Source organism: Cavia porcellus, unplaced genomic scaffold (assembly GCF_034190915.1).
Source record: "Cavia porcellus strain 051 isolate PalLab524CR breed Dunkin Hartley unplaced genomic scaffold, mCavPor4.1 scaffold_23, whole genome shotgun sequence".
NCBI classification, from domain to species: Eukaryota; Metazoa; Chordata; class Mammalia; order Rodentia; family Caviidae; genus Cavia; species Cavia porcellus.
In genome coordinates, this window is record NW_026947506.1 from 54,600,687 (window position 1) to 54,623,542 (window position 22,856).

The window sequence follows — 22,856 nt, forward strand, 5'->3', positions numbered from 1 at the left end:
TGTTTACAATGCCTAAGTTTTATTGGTCTTGTTCTCTACTGTTTTGTTCAACTTTATAATATCTAATGAGATAGACAATTCTTTTTAAGGAAACAGGACACATCGTTGATAACCATTGTTGATAACCTTGTACTCTGTTTTACATCATGTGCTATGTCTATCCTTGGTTTTGACTGACAGCTTTGTTTTACCATATTTGACTTTATTCTCTCCCCCCCAAAAAAGTAATAAGAACTAAGGAGTAATAAAATCCAAAATGTTTAAATTTTGTTGTAAAAAAGAGAGGGAGGAAAAAAAAAAGAGCTCTAACGGATATAACAGCAAGTGTGTTTAGGGGTGTTAAATAACTGACTATAGTAATGTTTTTGGATCATTGAACACAGCTGTTTGCAGTCTCTCTGTTTGAATGTCTACTTTGTATTCTTTGATACTGTGATTTGAGCAACTATTTCTAAGATGATAATATGTAATCTATCAACAGGTGATTTTTTACTGTTTTTTTTTGTTGTTGTTGTTGTTTTTTGTAGTTCTGTATTATGTGTATCCTTACACCGCTTTGTTTTATTTTGTGTTTTTCTCTTTTTCCTTTTAAATAAAAAAAAAAAAAAAAAAAAAAAAGAACTGCTCTAGATTCTATACACCACCTGGTACAAATTATTGTATTGGATGAGGATAGTGTGGTGTTTTGGGGGAGTGCTTTAGATTTTAAACCAGGCTTCGTACTGACTGTAACTCATATGCTTAGTAAATGTGGTACTGCTCTCACGTTGTATCTCTACAGTGCACTTGCGTGCGGTCTTACGATTGAGTAATGATATGCCCGTCAGCGTCCTGGGCATCACTTCTTGTCTTAGCAGGGCCTCTGTGGTGAAGCTCTTAGCAGAACCCTGGAGGTCTGCCTCTTACTCTTGATAGGGTGTTTCCATGCCTGTGAGTGCTACAGTGTTGCTTCTAAGGTCACTTACACTTTTCTGCCTTCTGATGCCTCGCTTGTCTCTCGTGGTGTCTTAGAACTTGGCCTGTGAGGCACAGCTGGAGGGAAGGGGCATCCACATACTCCCACTTGTACCTCATTCTCTCCTCTACTGCCACTCACGCGGCATGCAGGATTTCAGTTCCTGTGGGGTTGCGCTGGGCTGAGTGGAATGTTGTAATTCCCTCCGGGGGAACTGCCAACCCACTCTCCAGAGTAGTCACACCAGCTTACATTTTACATCCTCACCAGAATTATGTCAAGTTTCAAGTTTCCATGCCCCCACCAATACTTAGGATTTGCTTTGATTTATGATTTTAGCTATAGCTAAATAGTTATAGCTATAGTTCTGCTGAGTATGAAGTAATATTTCATTGTGGTTTTGATTTTGTCTTTTGTCTATATTTTAATCGAGTAATTTGTCGTTCTAATGTTGAATTGTGAGAGTAGTATACCTTTGTCATGATTTGAAAATAATGTATTTTCTTCTATCTCGTTTTTTTTGTTTGTTTGTTTTGTTTTGTTTTGTTTTTTGGTGGTACCAGGGATTGAACTCACGACCTCATGCTTGCCAGGCAGATGCTTATGCCATTGAGTTAAATCCTCAGCCCTATCCCGTTTTTTTATTTTTTCATTTTTGACAATGTTCTTTGAAGTCCAAAGGTTTTTATTTTACTTTTTGTTATTTGTGTTTTTGTTGTTTCTAAGAAACCATTACTGGGGCCAGGGATTTAAGAGTCTGCCTGGCAAGTGCAAGGTTGTGAGTTCGATCCCTGGTCCAAAAAAAAAGAAACCATTGCCATTACTTACTCCATTTTCATTTACATTTTCTTTTAAGAGTATTCTAATTTTAGCTCTTGTAAATAAACCTTGATACATTTTGAGTTTGAATTATTCTGTGGTATGAAGTCCAACTTCATTTTTAAGTAGGCCAATTATCATGGTTTAATAGATTGAAAAAATACTCTTCCTCCATTGAGTAATCTTGGTGCCCTTTCTACCATGAGCTGGCTGAAATATATGGATTATTACTGGACTTCTCATTCTGTCCCATTGAACTATATGTCTTTCCTCATGTCAGTACCATTCTGATTTCAGTCACTGTGACTTGGTAGTAAGTGTTGAACATTTTGTTCCTCTTTTCTTCTATTACTGCTTTCTAGCTTGGTATTTTAATTTCCTTATTTTGTAAAATTTTTTTTGGAATTATGTTCTTGGTGTTTGCCCTGGGAATTATGATTCATGTTGTGTTTTATATCAGTCTATTTCAGATTAATGCTAATTTAACTTTAATAGTATACAAAAGTTTATCCTGTATTGCTCCTACCCCTTCTTTTTTGAGCTGTTACTTGTATTTTATGCAGTTATTGTTTCAAACAATCAAATAGCTGGGCATGGTGATATACACCTGTAAACTTAGCACTCAGGAAGCTGAGGCAGAAGGATTCACAACTTTGAGGCCAACCTGGGCTTCAAAATAGTTCAAAACCAGCCTGCACTATTTTTGAGACTCTAGCTCAAAAAGTAAAATAAAATAAGAAATCATATAGGAGAGGAAGTTACCAACTGAAAACAGACCTTAGCTGTCTGTTTCCCTGGACTGGTTACTCTGTCCCTCATGCACATCCAGCCAGCCACCTGGCATCTGCTCATTTCTGCTGCAGGGCCTCCTTTAGTGTTTTGTGTAGGACTTGCAAGAAAAGATGGATCTGCTGGCAGTGAGCTCTCGGTTTCCTTTATCTAAGAGTACCTTATCTCCTACTTTTTGAAGAATTATGTTGCTGTATATAGAGTTGTCGTTGGTTTTTTTTTTTTTTTTTTTCGTCTTCCAGTGACATGAACACATCATCCCACTGTGTGTAGCCTCTGTGGTCTCTCATGAGAAACCAGCTGTTACAGGATGAATTGCTTTTCCCCGCTTTGTCATCTCCTCTCAGGCTCCTACTAGGAATTGAACCAGAGCCTTGCACGTAAATAGGCAAGAGCTCTACCACTGAGCTGGATCTACAATCCTTTTTTAAAATTTTTAATTGCATTAAATTGCCAGGCTAGGCTCATATTTGTGTTCTCCTGCCTCAGCCTCTGGAGTAGCTGGGATTATAGGCATGCTTTCCTACAACCAGCTTGCCTTTTGCTTTTTTTGACAGCATGATCCAGCTTTTGACCTACTTCAAATTCATTGAGTTCTTCAGTGTGTAGGTGAATTTTTCATAAAGGTTTGGAAAGTTTTTGGCCACTCTTGTTTCATATATTTCTCTGCCTTTTCTCTTTTCTTTCTGTGAATTCCATCTCATTAGATGTTGGTGTGTTTGGTGGCCCTCAGGTTTCCAAGGTTCTGTCCATTTTTATTCATTCTTTCTGTTCTTCAGATTGGACAGCTCAAAGGACTTACCTTCAAGTTTGTTGATGCAGTTTTCTAAATGCTGAAATCTGCTTTTGAGTGCTTATAGCGATTTTTTTCCACATTTCTTCCCCAGTTACTTTTGAACTCCAGTTTATATTTAGTTCTTGTAAATAAAAAAATTTCCATCACTCTGTTGATACTTTGTACATTTACTACAACAGCAAGCAACAGCAACACCCAGGATTTGGAGGCAGATTTATTTTATGTCAACAGGCAGTGATCGGGATCATTCCCAGAATATCAGGCCCCGATTTCTGGTGGTCTTGGGCTTATATGGGAGAAGTGAGCAGAAAGTATAGAGGCAGAATGGCTTGTCAGTTGAGAATTGGTTTACACAGTGTGCATCACAGTGATCTGCTGTTTCTAAGAGGCAGGAGCAACCGGAACTGTAACAGGAACTGTTACCTGGACAACTAAGAAACTAAAGTATACTGGCTGGGGGATGCGTTTGCTGCTACATTATGAGTCTGTGTTTTCATTCCCCCCCCCCCCGTTTAGTTCTTTACACATGGCTTTCTTTAGTTTTTTGAGCATATTTAAAAATAGCTATTTCTAGAACTTTCTACTACATCCATGTCTGGATGTCCTCAAAGACAAATGCTGCTGATTGCTTTCTTTTCCCTGTGTAAAGGCCACACTTGCTCATTTCTTAAAGCTTATTTATTCATTTATTTTTGTCTTTTCCCTTTTTATTGGTACTGGGGATTGAACTCACAATTGCCTGCTTGCCTTATGCCGCTGAGCTAAATCCCCAGCCCCTTAAATCTTATATTTTGTAGTTGTTGAAAGGTGACTGTTGTAATAACACAGTGTGACAGCCCCAAAATCGGATTCTCTTGTGGTTATTTATTGTTGGAGTTTAATGATTTTCCTGAAGTGGTTCTGTAAATCCGTTTTTATTTGGTTGGTTGTTTTGGAGGGTTTTTTGGTGGTTGTTGTTGTTCACTTGCCGCGACTGTTCACTACCAGGCAGATGCTTGTACTGCTGAGCTAAATCTCGGGTCCCAGTATTTTTTTTTAAGAGACTAAAACAAAACAATAAAATGTAACAAAGCAATACATTGAGAATGATCTTGGAATTTAAAAACAAGACAGTAGGAACTCAGCAGTAGTTACTATACTACACAGTATTACCTTCCAACTACTAGATACAGGCTTGCAAAGTGAATCAATGTAAGCCCTGAGCTGTTTCTTTCCTTCAGTCACTATCATTTCAGAAATTCAGGGCCTGCCTCCACTGTCCCTATGTGTGCAGGCTGGTTTCCTCTCTGGCTTTGCCAGCTGGTTCACTGGGGAGTGAGAGGTGGTGGCATGGCTTCTGGGCCAGGTTTTCTTATTTTTGCTGGATTTCTGGATTATCTCTCTCCATGGTCTTTAAGTCTCACTTCTGCTCCTTCCTGGGTCCAGGGGACCCACCTTCCTCATGTTGCTATATTCTAGTGTCTGGACACCAAATCTTGATGAGACTCTTTGCTGCTTACCACTCTACCATCTTCCTAAATACATACTGTTGTCCTGTGTAGCTAGTGAGCTCTCTACAGAATGAACTTAGCAGTCAGCTGGTCCTGGCTGAAGGGCATCATGTGCCCACTGAACTCTGCCCACCATGCTTGACTTAGCAGTGCAATCTGCTGTAGCCTTCACTTCCTGCTCATGGTCAAGGTCAGCCACAGAAGAAAGCTGCGGCCACCCAGGTTTCCCTGAGTGCACTCTGCACTGAGCCTGCACATTCATGTGGCTTTCTATGAGCTCTGGAATATGCCAGAGCTTTCAGAGGCATGGTGGGCATTTTATTCCCACCTTTGCCTTTTGATTACTTCATTTGTCACACCCTCATGTGTAATTGTTTTCAGTGAAGACCCATGGGGGGAGGGGAGAGAGAGAGAGAGAGAGAGAGAGAGTGTCTGTGTGTGTGTCTGAGTGTCTGAGTTCTGTTGAAACAGCCTTGCAAGCAGGGTCTTTCCGGACACCCTCAGACAGGTCAGATAATGGTTGTGTTCTTTGGAATAGAGCTTGGAAAGAGCTCTGGCTCTGTGCTGCTCCTCAGGGAGGCTGCCTGGGAGCACTAGAGAGCAAGCTGCTGCAGGCCAGCGTTGGGGTGGGTCTTGGGCAAGTTACAGTGCCTCCCAGCTTGCTGGTCTAAAGGGGGGCATGATTGGTTTTCCTGAGTAAATCCTCCCCGGCTTTCTGCAGACCTGTGGTTTTATTTCCATGTCTGTGAGGAGCTGGTATTGACACTTCCCGGTTTTTTTGGTTGCTTTTAGGGAAGAAAGAGCTTTTTAGTACTTGTGGTGGATTAACTAATAGGTCAACTTGTAAACCCAGCTGAACTGACTCAGCATGTTGATGAGTTTTGTTGCCAGCAGGATAAAAGAACTGGAGGGAAGATGGTGTGCTGGGTTGATTCTCCTGAAGAAGCTTATCAAGCTGGTTTTCCTGACAGGAGCGCAGCTGTTCTCATTGTTGGAGGAGTTCGGGTTCTCACTATCACTGGGGATGGCTGTAGTTCTCTTCTGGGGAGCCCTGGTCCTTACTTGAGTGGCGCTTCCTGGCTACAATGCAGATCCCTCAGCCTGCTGGCATAGATCTTTCATCCTGCTGGCACAGGCTTGCTAGCTTCCACTACTGGCCTTTGGACCTTCCCAGTGCAGATCCTTGATGCAGACTTGTGTGAGACATTGTTATGGGCTCTAAGGCCACCAGCTCGACTTGTGCAGACAGTGCTAGATTCCTCAGCTGGATTCCTGGGGCCTCTAGTGTGTGAACAGCTCTCCTGTACTGTTTTGCATTTGACTGTTTGGGTTAGTGTTATAAAATAACCCTATAAATAAAGTGGGTGTCCTATGTTAAATTGTTTCCCTCTCATTACCCTGGGATCTCAGTGGATCAGGAGTCTCATGCATCATGCTGGTTTCCTGGGGATTTTGTGCCTTTCTTTTTCATCTTGTGGAAAGCAGTGCAGTTTCCTTGTAACATGAGTTATCCAGATGCAGTATTACTTAGAAATCACTTTCTCTGGCTCCAGCCTAGGTGACTATCCTGGAGTTCTGCTTTCTGGCTACATCCTAGGCTTTTTGTGCACTTGTGGACTAAATGGACTGCTTTTTGGATCCCAATTGGAGATTCTTCTTCTTGGGTTATCAAAATGATATGTGTGATAAATGCCGAGTCTGGTTTATGCCTTAAAGTGTGTTGGTTTTAACCTGGCACATCTTTCGCTACTGGGTGTGTGTAGCATTCTGTCCTAGGGCCACTTTCACCTTGAAGGCTGACTGCAAGTATCCCTTGCTCTCTTACCTCAGGTGCTGCTGATTCTAGAAGCCTCATCCTTTCAGGGACTTTGTGAGTAAACCTTTTTATATCCTCCTCAGAATGCCTAGGACCTTTTTAAATACTCAGTGCTATAAAATTACCCAAGTCTGATCATTCATTCTGTTCAGCACACAGAGGGTCTTCTCTCTCAGTTCAAAGATACTTTTCTTTCTCGCTGGGAAATTTGCTGCCTATTGCCATAATTTCCAGAATGTCAGATTGATTGCTCTGTCTCTACTTTGGTTTCTTGGACTTTATCTTCACTGAATTTTGATTTTTTTCCTTTTGATCTTACAGCTTTTTCGTATTTTACTCTTGGTTTCCAAACAGTATCTTTTCAATTCTCTGTAAAGATATGTAACATGGAAATATTTGAGTGTGTCTTTTCCTGATTAGTTCTGTAGCTTGTTTTTAGTTTTTATGTCTTTCTTTTCATGCTGCTAGTTTTCTTAATAAGACCCAATCCTTGGTTTTCTGCTTTTTCTTTAATTACCCCAGTTTCTTGTGTGTGGAGCAGCGTTGACAGTTTCCTCCCTGTGTGTCAGAGGTCTGTTCTTCCACAGCATGGCGGCCTTGGTTTGCAGGCTGGAAGGTGTTGGTCATACCACACTGGAGTGGGTCAAACCTCACTTGGGCCTAGACATCCATGCCAGGCCCTCAGACTGCTGCTCAATGTCTGGCAGGTCTGGGTTACACAGACCTCAACCCTCTTGGCTGGACTTTACATGCAGCTGTTCCGGGCACTGACTCAGCTATTCCCTTTTGTGCCCCAGCCTCACCTCTGCCTCCATAACTGCCAGCCCTCAGTTGGGCTCCCCGCTGTAGCTCCTAGGTGTCTCCTGCCCTGCAAGATTGGTCTCCTGTGCCAGCCCTTCTGTGTCCCCCAGATTTAAGGTTCCTCTGCTCCTGGTGCACTCTTCTCCTTGCACTGTCTGGGATGTGGTCTTTCTCTGTGTTATTTTCATTTCTACAGTGACAGGTCAGAGATGACCGACCACCTGTTTCTGGTGTGGTGTTTTTCAGCTAGAACTCTTGGTTTTCTCCCTGGAAGATTTCATTCATTTTCCTGGGTAAGCCATGTGAGAATCTTGCCCAGATTTGGAAATCACATTACTGTGTAAAGCTGCCAAAGGAGTTAGACTGAGCTTGTTCTTGGAAGGCCAGGCCAGGGGAGCTAGGTGGCATCAGCTGTTGGTCACACACACACAAGTTCCACAGCTAGGCTCATTGGACCCAGCATCCATCTAGTGCCAACCTGAGAGTGAGCCGAGCTGTTCACATATGTTTGTGTTTCTTTTCCTATTAGAAGGTGGGCAGCAAAGCCAGGGCAGCAGACTTTTCCAAAGTAAAGATTCAGCACAGGTGGCCATGTTGTAAAGTTGGCACAGGTGGCCCATGTGCACTGTGTTTGGAGGACGCCCCTGAGTCTTCTCAGAACCTGGCTGTGTGGCCTGGGGCAGGTGGAGAGTTCTCCCTGCTCCTGGTGTGTGAGGGGTCACATGTCCTCTGGGGCAGTCCTCTGTCCCCTCCTTTCCCAGCTGCCCACATATCTGTCACTGAGAAGTACCTGGCAGGGCAAAGGCTTGCATATGGGTCCTCCCCTTGCCTTTATGGTTCATGCTCATTTAAACCACAGTTAGCTTACAGTATCAGATTCCATTGGCAAATACTAAACTCTGCTTGGGAAATTCTGTAACCTTGAGGATTTTTTCCCAGTAATTTTATAAGTATTTAATGAATCAGGTACCAAGGAGCCTCTAAAATAATTTTCAGACCTATGGGAAAATTCTTTTTCTTTTTTTTTGTCTTTTTCCTTTTTATCGGTACCGGGGATCGAACTCACGACTGCCTGCTTACAAGGCAGGCACTTATGCCGCTGAGCTAAATCCCCCGCCCGGAAAATTCTTTTTCAATATTTAATATGTATATTGTGCAAGTACAGATTGAATATTCCCTGATCCAAAAATCTTTAGGTTTCTGATTTTCTGATTAGGGAGGCTTGACCAGTAAAGTCTATGCAAAAATTCCAAAATCAGAAAAACTTTTGACACCTGGAACATTTTTGCCCCCAAATATTTTGCACAAGGGATACAGTATTAGAAGGACTTCTGCATTATAAAAACAGACTTTAGGCCGGGGATTTAGCTCAACAGCATAAGTACCTGCCTGGCAAGCGCAAGGTCATGAGTTTGATCCCCGGTATCAAAAAAAAAAAACCAAAAACAGACTTTAGAAGGTGCCTATGTGGATTCAGAATGCATGCTGTGTCCTAGGGCACGAGCATGTGGCTTTGGGTGCAGAGTGGGCTGGAATGGCTTCCTTCCCTTAGACACCTTCAGGACCCCAGGTCTCTGAAATTAGTGTCCCTGCCGCAGCCCAGCAGCTGTTAGCCATCCTTACATGTTTCTTCTGCCTGTCCCCAGGTCTCGGTGGCCCTCAGCAGTGGTTCCATCCGCGTGGCCTTGCTGGAGGAGGGCAGGGAGCGCGTTCTCATGGAAGGGAAGCTCACCCATAAGATCAACACCGAGAGCTCCCTCTGGAGCCTGGAACCGGGCAAGTGTGTGCTGGTGAGTGTGGCCTCTGTGCATGGCAGCTGTCCAGTGGCCTTGTACCACGGGTGGTGAGTCTCCATCCCCACCCTGCTCCTTGGCTTCCTTGCCTCTACCCCCTTATACCTTGCTCTATCACTGGTCTCTGGACCTGTGGCCACTGGGTTGGAACTGCCAGGATTGTAAACTGTGTACTGATGATTACTTTTACTTTACACCATTTCTGTAAAGTGTGGTTATCACTACATTGCTCATCTCCTAAGGATTTTCCTTGATCCATGCGACTCTCATTTCTTTATGGGAGTTTCAAGCCATACTGCTTCTTCTGTGTATTTGGTGCACTTGTATGTAAAGTATAGGTGGAACAGGATGTGGCAATATATTCACCTTTTGTGAGGCTGGCTGCCAGCATTGCACATGTGGCCTGAGCTAAGGCTGGGCCTGAAAGCCATCCCTATCAGTCCTCGTGGACTCTTTCCCCATAGAGTAAACTCCCGGCCCCATGCAAGCTGGAAAATGACTCTTTTCAGCTGAGGAGGGTGAAAAGATGGTGAGGAGGGAGCTGCACTCCTATGCATGGTGGGGGTGCTCTGTACACGTCTTCCCCTAGCTGGAGACATTGGGGGTCCTGGCTGTGGAGGACATTATGTGCACCCAGCTGCCTGCGGACTCCCTCAGGCCTGTCATCACTGAGATGTCTCTATCCAGGCTTCCCTGCATCCCTGCTGCCACTAATATTTTAGTCAACTTTTGCTAGGCACCTGCTCCTGTAGAGCCAACTGCAGTCAAAGGTACCTGCAGTGCCACAGACAGGTATTTCCAGTATTCTGCCAGTGCCGGCCAGCCTGGCAAAAATGCTGGCACTGAGAAGCCACATTTGCTGGCTCCAAGGTCCCTCAAAGCTGCTATTACTGTCAGTGCTGGGCATTGTATTTCTACTGCAGCCTTACTGGGAAAATAAAGGGTCTCAGGAAAGACAAGTCATGTGGTACATCTTGACCTATTCCTATGGCTGTCTTGTCAGCCCAGGCTACCCTGTACTGGGGTCTCCTGCTGGTTTGCAGAGCTCTGCTTGCCTCTGCCTGCTCCTGCTGTCCTCTAGTTACTGAAAGTTACCATTCATGGGAACCAAGGGTTTGCTGTGTTGTTGGTTTAAATTTATTGAATGGTGACCTTGTGGGGACACTTTCCTTCTGATCACGGCTGAGAGGTACCGTAAGTTAGTAAGCAGGTTTTGATTGGTAAATATCCTGTTCACTGCACTACATCTGCCCCATGAAACCTGGCACAGTCTCCCCTCATTGAGTAGACATAGAGTGGCTGCTACAGGTCAGGGCCTGGCTGCAGGTGGCTGCTTCTCATCCTTCATGTGCAGCTGAATGCTCGGCCTTGGCGCAGCTTCATGGCTTCGCAGCTACCTGTATTGAGCAGGACATCCCAAGGAGAGGGAGTAGAGGGCCTGCCTCCACGGGCCCCAGATACCCTGTGGGTGTGACCTCTTCCGGAAGAGGGCAGATGTGGACCTCCTGGACTGTCCAGGCAGCCCCTGATTTTGAAACAAGTATTCCTGTGAGGACAGAAGAGGGATGCAGACATTGAAAAGGCCATGTGAAGACCAGGCAGAAAGCACTTGTGTCCACAAGCCAGGGGAGCCAGCAGTCACCAGCATGCGCAAGATTGAGCCTCCAAAGAATGCGATCCTGCCCACACCTTGATTTTGGATGTCTGCCTTCAAAGCTGCAAGAGTGCCAGATATAGTGGCTTATGCCTGTAATCCCAGCATTTGGAAGGCTGAGGCAAGAGGGTCGCTATAAGTTCAAGGCCAGACTGGGCTGCATAACAAATTGAAGGCACCCTGAACTACATGGTGAGACCCTGTCTCCAAAAAAATAGAAAAAGAACTACAAGAGGACCATGTGTAAGAGTTCAGGCTGTTTTTGCCACCATAGTCCTGGGACACTTGTGGAGGGCTCTTCTTGCATCTGCCAAGAGGAAGGGCACTGTCAGGAGCTGTCAGTCTTGCCCTAGACTCCACAGCAAGAGGTTCTGACCTCCTCACCTGCTGCAGGAGAGCAGACTTGCTGGTCTCCCCCTCACTGCGTGGTGGCTCCCACACCAGACAGCCAGGGCAGGCAGGGGTGGCAGCTAAAACCGTGTGACAGTTCTTGCCTCCCTCCCTCCCACACGTCGAATGTTAAATGAGACTTCTTGACTCAGGCAGGCTCCTAGCCTGGTTACAGAGATGTAAAATCAGCCGTGGCAACCGCACCAGCTCTTTCCGCCTAGAAGCTGGGCTCCGACTTGCACACTGTCCTGTCTTTTCCTCAGCGGGGAACCGGCAAGCTGTCTCCCACTGGCAGGCTGCGTGGGCACCATGGGGCTGGAGGGGCCATAGAGGCTGCACAGGAGGCCCCCAATGCTGTGCACCCCATCCTCCTGCATCCTCTCGAGCTGATAGGGTGCACGCGTAGCGAAGGTGCAGGAGTGTCATGCTCTTCTAAGGAATTAGCCCTTGAAGCTCAGGCTCTGAAAACCAACTGTGCATGCATGAGGCTTTAACCCTGCAAGTCTCCTGTGCAAGCTGCACCATTCTTCTCCTCCTGTACTGAGACGATTTCCAGAGTCTGGTTCTCAGCGGGCCCCCTGGGGGATGCAGCATTTCCGAGTGTTGCCGTGGTGTGTGCGCCCACACACCTGTGTCCTTGCTGACATGGATTCCTGATTTTGCTTTCTCTGTTGGTTTATCTGGACATTCCAGTTGTTCACCTGGCTTTCTTGTGAGGAAAAGGTTTACCTTTCCTAGCCAGGAGCCACTTGTCCTGCCTGGCAGCCTCTCTTGGCCTGTGAGTTGTTCTTGTGGATCCATTCATGTGCATCTCCATGAAGCCAGAGTAGAAACTGTAAATTATATTACTTTAGCATTCAGAAGGCCTGCAGATTATTACAGAAAATGAAATGGGAAGGGTGAGCTAGCATGCACGAGGCCCTGGGTTCCTTCTTCCCTTCCCCCACCCTCACCTCCTAACAAAGAGGAAGAGGAGGAAGAGGAAGAAGCTGGCACAGTGGCACGTGTTTCCAGTCCTAGCCCAGCAAGCTGCAGTCCAGCCTGGGTGACTGAGCAAGACCCTGTCTCAGAAAGGGCCAAGGACGAAGCTGGCTATGGCTTTGAAGAGGAGGCTTTGTCTTTTGGGCCTTCATGTGAGCTCCTGTCCTGTCTGCTACCCCAGCGCTGAAGGCATCCACCAGAGCTCACCCAGAAGCAGACGCTGGGCACATGGTCAGGTTGAGGGCAAGGCGCCAACCACACCCTTGTTGGGGGAGACTAGTAAGAGGATGGTGTTACTGAGCCTGTGGAGAAATCAGAGTGAGGCGCGTTGCTAGTGGGAATGGAAAATGGTACCACCCCCATGGAATGCAATCTGGAAGCTTCTCAAAAAGCTAAATGTAGAATTACCATTGGACTCAGCGATTCTGTGCTTAAAGACTCCAGACAGAGCAGAGCTGAAACAGGTGTTGTTTGCACATGTTACTCACAATGGCCTGAAAGTGGAGGCCACCCTAGCACCCTTCTGTGAATGAACAGATAAGCAGAGCACAGTGTGTCCGTTCAGTGGAATATTACTCAGCATGAAAAGGAGCCAAGTTCTGATGCAGGCTACACCATGGCTAGCCTGAAGGAGCCCATGTTAAGTGAATTAATCCAGACACAGACATCATAAGGTTCCAGTGTTGAAATATCCAGATGGGAAGATCACTAGAGATGGAATCATCAGTAGTTGCCAGGGGCCAGGGAAGAGGCATTTAGGGGAAGGTATAGGGCAAAATGTGGAGAAGCTGCTAATGGACATAGGACTTCTTGGGGTGGTGAGAAAGGATGATTTTAGAGATAGTGATGCTGGTTATGTACCATTGTGAATATGCTAAATCTACTGAGTTATTTAGTTGTGGGCAGAATTTTGTGTGAATTTCATCTCTGAGGCAGGAGGACCACTGTTGAGTTCGAGGCCAACCTGGGCTGTACAGTGAATTCAGAGCCAGCCTGAACTACATGGTGAAACCCTGTCTCAAAAAGACAACAACAACAACAAAATACCATATTTTAAGCAGGGTGTGCTAGCATACTTGTATAATCCCAGCATTTGGGAGGCTGAGGCAGGAGGATTACTGTGAGTTCGAGACCAGCCTGGGCTACATAGTGAGTTCAAGGCCAAGCTGAACTGCTAACAAGACCTGTCTCAAAAAAAACAAGCAAAAAGACTCCAAAAATATTTTACAAAGTGGCTCACAACTCCCTCTAGCACATACCTGTGATACGCACAGTGACATGTGAGCAGGGTGACCTCCTGTAAATTGCATTGCTCAGCCTAGTGGTCCTGATACTACAGCTAAGTGAGGACATTTGACAGCATGACTGTGGAAACTACTGTTGTGTTTTAATTTAAAAACCTACTTGATTTTATTTATTGATTTATTTTGGTGGGTGATGCTGGGGCTTGAAGCCAGTGGTGCTGAATTGCATCCCCAGCACTTTTTATATTTTTTATTTTTATTTTAGACAGAGTTTTGCTAAATTGCCCAGACAGGACTCAAAGGTGTTACCCTGTTTTGACCTCCCTAAATGCAGAGTGTACCACTGCTCTTGGCTGAAAGGCATCTAAGTAGTTTTGGAACAACTTGAATAAGAGTCAACTCTTAACTGTAAGTTTTGTGTACTCCAGCTGTAGAGCACACAGTTCTGACAAGAAGGGGTGCAGGTGACTGATTTGGTGAGTGCAGCTATGGTCAGGTATGGGGGCGAGTCCCTCCCTCCTGCCTCAGCCAGGAGGTGGCGGCAGGGTGGGGCTGGCCATGAGTGGTATCTGGTCAGTGCACTGTAGAAAGGCCCTGAGGGCCATTGAGACCTGAATTCCCTTGGCCAGCAATAGGCTGGGGGCTCAAGTGACCGTACCCCGCACAGCCCTGACCTCCAGGGTCCAGCCCTATAGTACTGCCTTACAGGACTTAGGATGCTGTGTAGATTAATGAGGTAATTATTGATGGGGATGAGCTTGAAAAGCATAAGAGCCTCTTCCTCCAGCAGTTAGCAGTCCTCTTAAAAACCTCAGAGTCTCTCCCAGGCTAGGGAAGCAGGGCACATTGTCATGCCCACTTGGGGACTCTGGGGCTGGGTTAGGTCCGCTCGCACCAGGAAGCCAACCACAGATGGCCAACAGTCTCCTATGGCACCAGGTGCTGTCAAGCAGTGGTGTTTGCTGGTGGAGCTGGGGCCTAGAGGCCTCCTTGTCCCTGATCCCTGTCCCCTCCCAGTCCCAGGAGCCTGGAGGAGGGGAGTTTGAGGTACTGACGTCTGCTGTGGTGCGAGTTTCACATTGTTTCCAAGTTGAGGTGACCTTTTCCACTGTGGCCATTGCTGCGGCCGCTGCCTGCCTCCCAGTCTGACCCGGAACTGTGGCTAGGGTGCGTCCTCTGTGGGCCACTGCTGGCCCATGTGTTGTAATTATCTGGAGAGTGGCTTGGTCTCTTTGCCCCCTGGTCGGAAAGCCTGGTGGCAGTTCTTCCATGGTGGGAGGCCTCATTCAGCAGCCCTGGCTGTCTTTTCCTGTTCTGTGAGGACCGAGAACTGTGAGGACTGGTCACAGGACAGGGTGAAATGGACCGAGACCTACTTGCTGCTTATTGGCCACTATCCTAAGAACATCCCAGTGAGCTCAGCCTCTGATGGCAAGGAATCCAGTGTCCTTACTCCTTCGATCCCTGGCCCCAGCCACAGAGATAGGATACACAAAGCTTCCCAGGAAAAGGTGTGCGTTGCTCCCTCACAGTAGTTGTATGTGGCTCTGAGACGAGACCCACAGACCCCGTGCCAAGGCCGCACGTGGGGCTCAGAGTGGTCTGCAGGGAGGGAGTGGGGATGGGCCAGCCCACTGGGTGGTGAGGGTTCCCTGAGAGTTTGGTCTCACCTTGTAGGTCTCAGCTACCAAGACAGTGGGAGACTGGGTGGTGGCCTTGAGAGCCAGAAAGGTAGTTGACCAGAGCTGGTGGGGCGGGCCAAACAGGCAGGATGGACCTAGGGAGGCCTCATGCAGCCCAGGACAGGTCCTGTGTGTGGGGTATCTCTTGGGACAGGGTAGGAGTGGGTGTGGGCATGTGCCAGCCTGCATGAGGGTAGAGGCTGGGAAGAAGGTCTCAGGTGCCAACAGGATGAGCATCCCCTAGTTTTCTTCCCTCATGCCTATGTCTGACACACCTTGCCTATAGCCGCCTCCCTGAGCAAGCTCGGGTGTGTTCCTAGTTCTGGATGCCTGTCCCTCTGCAGACTCCTTCCACACAGAAGGCTGGCCCCTGGATGGGTGTGGGCTAGCTAGCCATGGTCTCCCGCCCTCCATGTCCATCTCTGCTCTCTGTTTCAGGTGAGCCTGAGCAAGGTGGGCGAGTACTGGTGGAATGCCATCCTGGAGGGTGAGGAGCCCATTGACATTGACAAGATCAACAAAGAGCGCTCCATGGCCACCGTGGATGAAGAGGAGCAGGCAGTCCTGGACAGGCTCACCTTCGACTACCACCAAAAGCTGCAGGGCAAGCCACAGAGCCATGAGCTGGTATGGCCACTGAACTCCCCTTTGCTGGTGACAGGCTGCTCTTGGGTTGGGTGACATTGGTGGGTGGGGCGTGTCTGTCCCCATCTTGCACCCTGTCCCACCTGTGTCCCCACCTGAAGACAAATGTGCACAGTATTCTACCCATGAGCCCAGGTGGCACAGCCTTGGAGGGTGCCTTGAGATGAGCCCCCCTGCTTTGTCCACAGTGGTGAGGAGGAGGTAGGCTGGCCACAGAGCTGGCTGGGGTCCTTCTTGGGGCAGGGAGTCACTGCCGCCCCATGGTGCAGGGATGATCTGTCTGCCTGTGGCAAAGAGATTGACTGATGAGATAAACATGTTCATGGTTGCTATTTTAATGACCCTGAGAGTGGCTGCACAGGGAAGAAAGGGCTACTTGCCTGTAAGTTATTTCACCTTTCAGTGCACATGGAGGGGTCTGGCCCTGGTCTCTGAGTCTCTGTAGTTTGTATGGTTGGCCCATCCTTGCCTTCCTGGGCAGCGAGTACCCATCAGGTTGTATGCTCTATGGCTGTGTTAGAGATGCTGTGGCCATGGCCCCTGCCCTGCAGCACCTCAAAAAGATGATCTCTCTTCATAATATTGAGTCCCAGGGCTTCAGAATGATTTGAGATCAGCCACGGGCCCAGGCAGGGTTGACTGCAGATCTCATCCCAGACTCCTCTGCCTGCCTGGCCTGCCCATCCTGACTGGGTCCCTTGGGAGAGAACGTTTCTTTCAGCTCAGTTCCCATTTATCCAGGGCCCAGTGATGTCAAAGGACATGTCATGAGATCCATTGGCTTAGAGGTCGTGGGGTCCTAGGGTGACAGCAGGGGCTTGGCACTCACCTGCAGTGGTGTAGACGGATGGCATTTGGTCCCATCACACTGCATCCATCCCGTCTGTGAACCTTTGATCTAGGGGTGGGCCCCATTTAAGGTCAGCCTGTGTCCACAGGGAGCGAACTCTGGGCTTAGGTCTGTTTTGACTCAGGACATGGATGTAGGTGCTCAGTTAAGCAGGCTAGAAGGAAACCCTGCCAAGCATCCTGCTCAGGCAACAGATCTTTGCACTGCAAGACGGTGGAATGGAGGGCTGCAGCTCCTCATGCCTTCTCCAGATGCCAGCTTCAAGTCTGTCACAGGGAAATTCTAAGAATGGGGATTCACTCTGGCATGAGCCGTGTGCCTTGGTCAAGCCTCAGTGAGGTCTGCTTTGGACTTCACTGTGATACCTGGGAGAAGCCGGAATGGCCTGCAGTGCTTTCCACCTGTGACTTTCGAGTTTGGGACACACAGGACATACAAGGGCATGCTTGCTTTGGCAGCACGTATGCAAGTTAGGGCGTGCAAGTCAAAACCAGGAGTGGACCTACCCAGACCAGCAGGAGCCTCAGCTCTTGTTTGCCTTCCTATTCCTCCCTATCCTGTGTGTTCTGTGTTGGCGCCCTTTGGCTGTCCAGTGTGACTTTCTTGACAGCGCCATGTTCAGGAGGAAGGCAGCCCTGAGTTAGCCCTCCAGGTCCTCAGAGCCCAGGCACTTCATGCCCACCTTCTGCAAAGAGCAGCTCAGCCTCTGTATAGCTGCTCTGTCTCTGACCCTGAGCTTTGGGGCTACATGTGTTGGCAGCTGCCACCCAGACTGGGGACAGAAGTCTCCTCAATCCCAGGAGAGGCTCCAGGGCTAGGGGATAGTCCGCCACTGCCTGTGGGTGGGCAGCTGCCCATGTATCCTCTGCTTCTGTCCTAGCACCAGTTGCATCACACCTCCGTACTCGCAAACCTGGTGCACCCTGGTGGTGGCTCTGTGTGGGAGTCCAGGATCTGGGCAGCAGTCTGATTAAAAAGAATCCAGAGAAACTTCAGGTGGTGTGGTCTGGAAAGACTGCTGTATCTAAATGAGCTCTGCTGTGGACTTGCCAGGCTGGGTAGCCTGCCATCCTCGAAGGGATATGGTGTCCCTGTCCATTGCAGAGGGCCCTACATAGCCTTCAGCAACTTGCAGAAATGCAGGGCTTCAGTGCATGGGTGGGACCAGAGTGACTCCTCACTGACCTGCTCCTAGACAGCCAGTGAGCCCAGCACCCAGCCTTGCAGCCATGGCTGCTAATCAGCCCAAGTCATGGGGCAGTGCTGTGTGATAGCGCCCAGGTCTTCGCTCCTCTTTGGGCTCGGCACATGGCTTGGGGCCCCTGTCCACCCAAGAATGCCATAGTAAATGAAGTCCTTTTTATGTTGAATGGAGGAACAACTTAGAAGGTAGGTTCATGCCCTTGAGTGGCCCCAGGAATCAGTCTGACCACTTTCTCTTTGGCCCTGGGGATACCTCACAGAGAAGCAGAGGGACCCACCTGAGAGTTCTTGGGGCCCAGGTCGTTCGCTGAGGATCACAAGCCTCCCTGCAGAGAGGCTGGAGGTGGGGCATGTTCTCTCTCAGCTTTCGTCTGCTATGCATATTGGCATAATCACAGTCACCAGCGTGCCCAGCATGGATGCCCATTTATGGTACACACTCGTCGAGTTTTCTAAATTTGCCAGGATATCAAATTGTACTTCTAATATGACAGATGCTGTGTGTTCTGAAGCATTTTAACTTTGAAGTGATAACACTTCTCATGTTGTTTTAAAGTCTTCGATGTCACTGTGAGGTCACTGTTTCACAGAATCAACTCATTTTGCCCTCATTGAGTTCATTGCGCAGGCTTCCCCAAGGAAGGGAGTGTGGTCGCAGGCCCATCGTCAGTTCAAGCTGGATGACTGTCTTCAGCATAGCAGGACCCCCCACCCCCCGACAGACAGATGCCAGCGTTACCAGGCAAGCTGGCGACACCCAGAAAGCCTGCTTTCCGCATACTGACTTCCTCATTTAGGTCTAGAATGATCACCTTTGCTCAGCTTCCCATGGGACTTCCCAGCTATCCCCAGCCTGGAGGGGCTCCAGAGCCTTCATGGCCTCCTGCTTGGGTTGTCGGCTTAGTCCATTCTTGGGTTTGGTTGAGATGGTCTGGCCTCATGTTCCCTACAAACCGAGATGGAGGCTAGGCATTCAGGGTCACAGGAGTTCTCTGTCACCTCCCTCCTCTCAGTCATGTGTGTGCTCTCTCTCAGGCCTGCTGCAGAACCTTCTCAAAACGCTCCTTCTAGACTCTGAATTACTTGTGAGAAGTTGGGAAGGATAGATCAGTGTCAGTAAAAGGGGATGTAACTCAGAGAATCAGTGCCCAGCATTGGGGTTGGGGGGAGCCCCAGAAAGGAAGCCCTACCAGGAAAGTGGCATTTCATTTGGACACCATGGAGACCCAGTGGCTTCCCCGCCACTCAGATCTGTGCCCACCTGTCTGCTGGGCTTTCTGTAGCAGACACTGTACACTCCACAGCAGGGGCCCCTGACCTGCACTAACTCCATTTCTCACGATGGAAAGAAAGGTAGGGCCACCCCTACCCCAGATGCATGTGCTGTGCAGTGGGTGGGTAGCAGGCAGCAGATGCCAGGGCCAGGAGGGCTCACCAGCGTAATGCAGACTCATCCCTCAACAGGATTGTCCACATTGTAGGAGGCAGCAGTTCCGGAGTGGCACTGAGTTCCCCAGCTCTGACCGTGTGCCCAGGGAGGTGTTCACACTCTGGGTCAATCCTGGATTGTGTGATCAATGATAGGACTCTCCCATGTACCTCCATAGTGTCCCCCAAGGTGTGCCGGGCCACAGTCTTGAAGAAGAGTGGGCCATTGCCACGAAAGTGCCCCAAGGCAAGGCTGCCGTGGTCAGTATGCCAGGGAGAGAGCATGCTGCTGGGCATCTTTAACCTCTCTGTTTTCTGTTCATAGAAAGTCCATGAGATGCTGAAGAAGGGGTGGGATGCTGAAGGCTCTCCCTTCCGAGGCCAGCGATTCGACCCAGCCATGTTCAACATCTCCCCGGGGGCTGTGCAGTTTTAGTGACTGGAAGGAAAAGGATACCCTTGTCCTCGGCTGTCCCCCCGGCTCTCTCCGTGCCAGGGACACACTCACCTCCTTCACCCCTAGCCACCCTTGCCCTCAAGGGTGAGCCAGGCCGTTCTCCCTGACCTCGCACCTCCTGACTTAGGAGAAGGTGCAAGGCCAGTGCTGCTGGCCGCTGTGGCGCATGCTGACCAGAGGCGTTTGACTACAGGAGGGACATTGCCCAGGAGCCAAAAGTGCATGCTGCAGTCACCACCCAGCCTCAGGGCCCTGCCCTCTGCCCTGCCCACTTGTTGTGTTAACATCCTCTACTTGCTGTCCTTGTGGCTGGGTGGGGAGTTCTGTCCTTTCAGCAAGGCCAGGTTGAAATGTGGGGTTCAGTGCTTGCATGAGGGGAACAGGGTGCACTGGGATGCTGCTGGGCCTCTGCAGAACCCCTCACTCTGGGGTGTGCTCATGCGCCTTGCTTTTCTGTGAGTGCCGTCTGCATGTCATTGCTGTTGGGAGTCTCGGGCTCGGCAGGGCCTGTCCACTCTGCCTGTGGCTTCTGCTGCACAGCACTCTGTTGGGCTGTCCAGATGCCGCCTCATGGGATTTGGCTGGGAGCACCCTCAGGAGGAGACCACAGAAAGTCACAGCCTGGATCTCAGCCCCTGGCGTGGGGTGCCTGTGCTGGCTCAGGATGGCAGTCCCAGAGCCCACAGACTGTCCCAGTGTTCCCAGTGACTGGGCACTGTGCTGGCAGCCCTGTGCTCACATTGAGCATGGCTGCTGCCCCATCACAGCTAGATTGTGCAGACCAGAGGGGCCCAGGTACACTCAGCTCTGTGTACCTGTAGCCAGGAGCTTGTGTCACCCCTGCCCAGTGCTGCCCTGTCTCCTAGACGTTGGTTTTGGAACACAGATGGGTCTCCACAATTGTGCCTCCTGCAGCCCATTGGAAGTGAGGCCTAGAGAGGGGCTGTCCCTGGGGGGTTGGTGGGGGGACGTCCCTCCAGGAGCCATGGAGCCAGAGCTGGTTCCCTGCCGCCATGTGAGGGAGTTTCTGTGCCCAAGGGTACAGGCAGCCCTGTGAGAGGTGGGAACCAGAGAGTATTGTGTGGTTCAAGGAGAGAACAGAGCTATGAGATCCCTGTCATCTCACGTTCACCATGGAGCTGCTGCCAGGGAGCAGAACTGTCACCTCCCAGAGATCCTGAGGAAGTTTTAGTCATTTTTCCTGAAATTCCCACCGGGAGCCTGGGGTTTGCATGCCACTGCCTCCAGAGTACATGTGTCTGCTGTCCTCTCCTTGCCTGTGGCTGGGCTGCCTGAGGAGTGACAGAGTGGGAGCTCTGTGCCTCATTGTTGGGGAGACTTGGAGTCGTTCCCTTCCATGGCGGTGTGTGTTCCTCTTGCCTGCTTTTGTTTTCTGTGTGGATTCCTCCCATTTCCTACCCTGCTCAATAAGCCAAGCCTCTGGCCAGGAAGAACAGTGCAAAGTCTCATATGGCCCTGCCGTGCCCCTTCCTGGCATGGCTTGTCCCCAGCGGCTGGGTCTCTGCCCAGGGTGCCACCAGTGTTTGTCCACGGCTGGCGCACGGCCTGTTTTCTCTTTTTAGACACGACAGCTGCAGTTTGGCCACTAAGTCCCACCAGCTGAGGTCCGAGGAAAGCGGGGTGACTCATTCCCCTTGTCCAGGGGCCCTGGAGAGTGGGGTGTCCAGCTTGCAAAGCTGCTCCAGTTCCTCGGTGTTAGTTTGCAATAAATCTGTATTTAAGCATTGTGAGTCTGTTTATGACATTTGCTGCCAGGACAGCTCAGCCCATGAGCAGCGCTAGCTACGATTTGGAGCCTGCACCAGAGCAGGGAATTCCTACGGGCTACTCCCATCAGCCTGCAGCCCTGCGGGACCTCACAGTGGCTCTCAGATCCTGTGAACGCGTGGCAGGCGGGAGCTGTAGATCTGACTTCCCCCAGAAGCGTGTCCTGGAGCAGTGTTGCCCCTGAAGGCTTGGGCAGGCACAGTTCCTAAACAGCCTGGCTGCAGTGCCTTGGGCCTTGGTGTCTGAGCCCCGGCTGGCCTAGGAGCACGGGACTTCCATCCAGCTGGGGCCCATCAGACCTCGGGTGTGCCTGTCTGGGAGCCCAGACCAGCGTGTCCATCTGTCCTGTGCCTGCCCCTTGGGGTCAGGGCCAGGGATGGGTGGGGGTCTCAGTGAATGAAGTGGCAGGAGTCGTCGCTCAGAAGGGAGGGCAGCGACAATGGCTGTAGTGCAGGAGAGCGAACAGCCGTGTGTCATGCAGAAATATGTCCAGGAGGTGTCAGCTGCTGCACAAGGGAATGCACTGGCCGGAACCCTGCGCCTGGGGAACAAACCTCACCCTATCTCAAATCTGCTCCCCCAGTGGGCCAGCTGGCAGCTGGCTCAGCCAGCAATGGTGGCTTACTTCCAAAAGTGAAAAGAAAGTGTGGAGCTGTCAGAGCTGGACACTGGCCTGGCCAGGCCTCAGGGAGCCCCTCCCTGCTCCAAAGCCCTGACCCTGCCTGAGACCTGCTGTCCCTTAGATGCAGGCCTGGGTGGCCTGCCCAGGCCAGTGTCCATGCTGGCCAAAGTCTGGCAGTGGGCACTTGGGCTGCCTCCCTGGGAGCCTCCCCTAGACACCAGGATGTGCCCAGGAATGTGACCCCGCCAGCCCTGGAATGGAACAGCCCTACCCTCAGGCCAGAAGAAAATGCATCTCTGCCCACACTACTGTGGTTTGTGTTTTACCCAACTTTCTTGGTTTTATTTTTTAAAATGGAAACTTCTGAAGGAGAGGAGCTGATGTGATGGGGCTGAGGCTTCCCAAGGTGTCCAACCCACCCAAGTGCCCAAGTTCCCCTCTGTCCACACACAGGGCCTCAATGGGTGGGAGCGGTGGCCACTGCAGCTCCTAGGGTGGTGGGAAGAACAGAGCCATTGCCCGTTGGAGGCTGCCTTGCCCTGGGAAATGCTGCCCAGGTGCATGTCACTGGGGTGGCAGAGGGGAGGGAGGGCCTCATGAGAACACAGAGTCACAGCCCTGTGGACACAGGTCCACAGCCTTCTGGACCAGGA

General features: G+C 49.7%; 1 protein-coding gene across 3 annotated transcripts in view; it reads left to right on the forward strand.

Moving 5' to 3' along the window:
• Nudcd3 (NudC domain containing 3) overlaps positions 1–21,544 on the forward strand; it is a 104,842-nt gene extending 83,298 nt beyond the window's left edge. For 2 of the 3 annotated variants that reach the window (XM_063234396.1, XM_003465820.5), the window contains exons 4-6: positions 9,113–9,256; positions 15,649–15,837; positions 19,662–21,544. In XM_063234396.1, coding sequence (XP_063090466.1) covers positions 9,113–9,256; positions 15,649–15,837; positions 19,662–19,772 — 444 coding nt within the window. In that variant the 3' untranslated portion in view covers positions 19,773–21,544. The remainder of the gene's footprint in view (positions 1–9,112; positions 9,257–15,648; positions 15,838–19,661) is intronic. The other variant, XM_063234397.1, reaches the window with a different exon arrangement.
• The last annotated feature ends 1,312 nt before the right edge of the window (positions 21,545–22,856 follow it).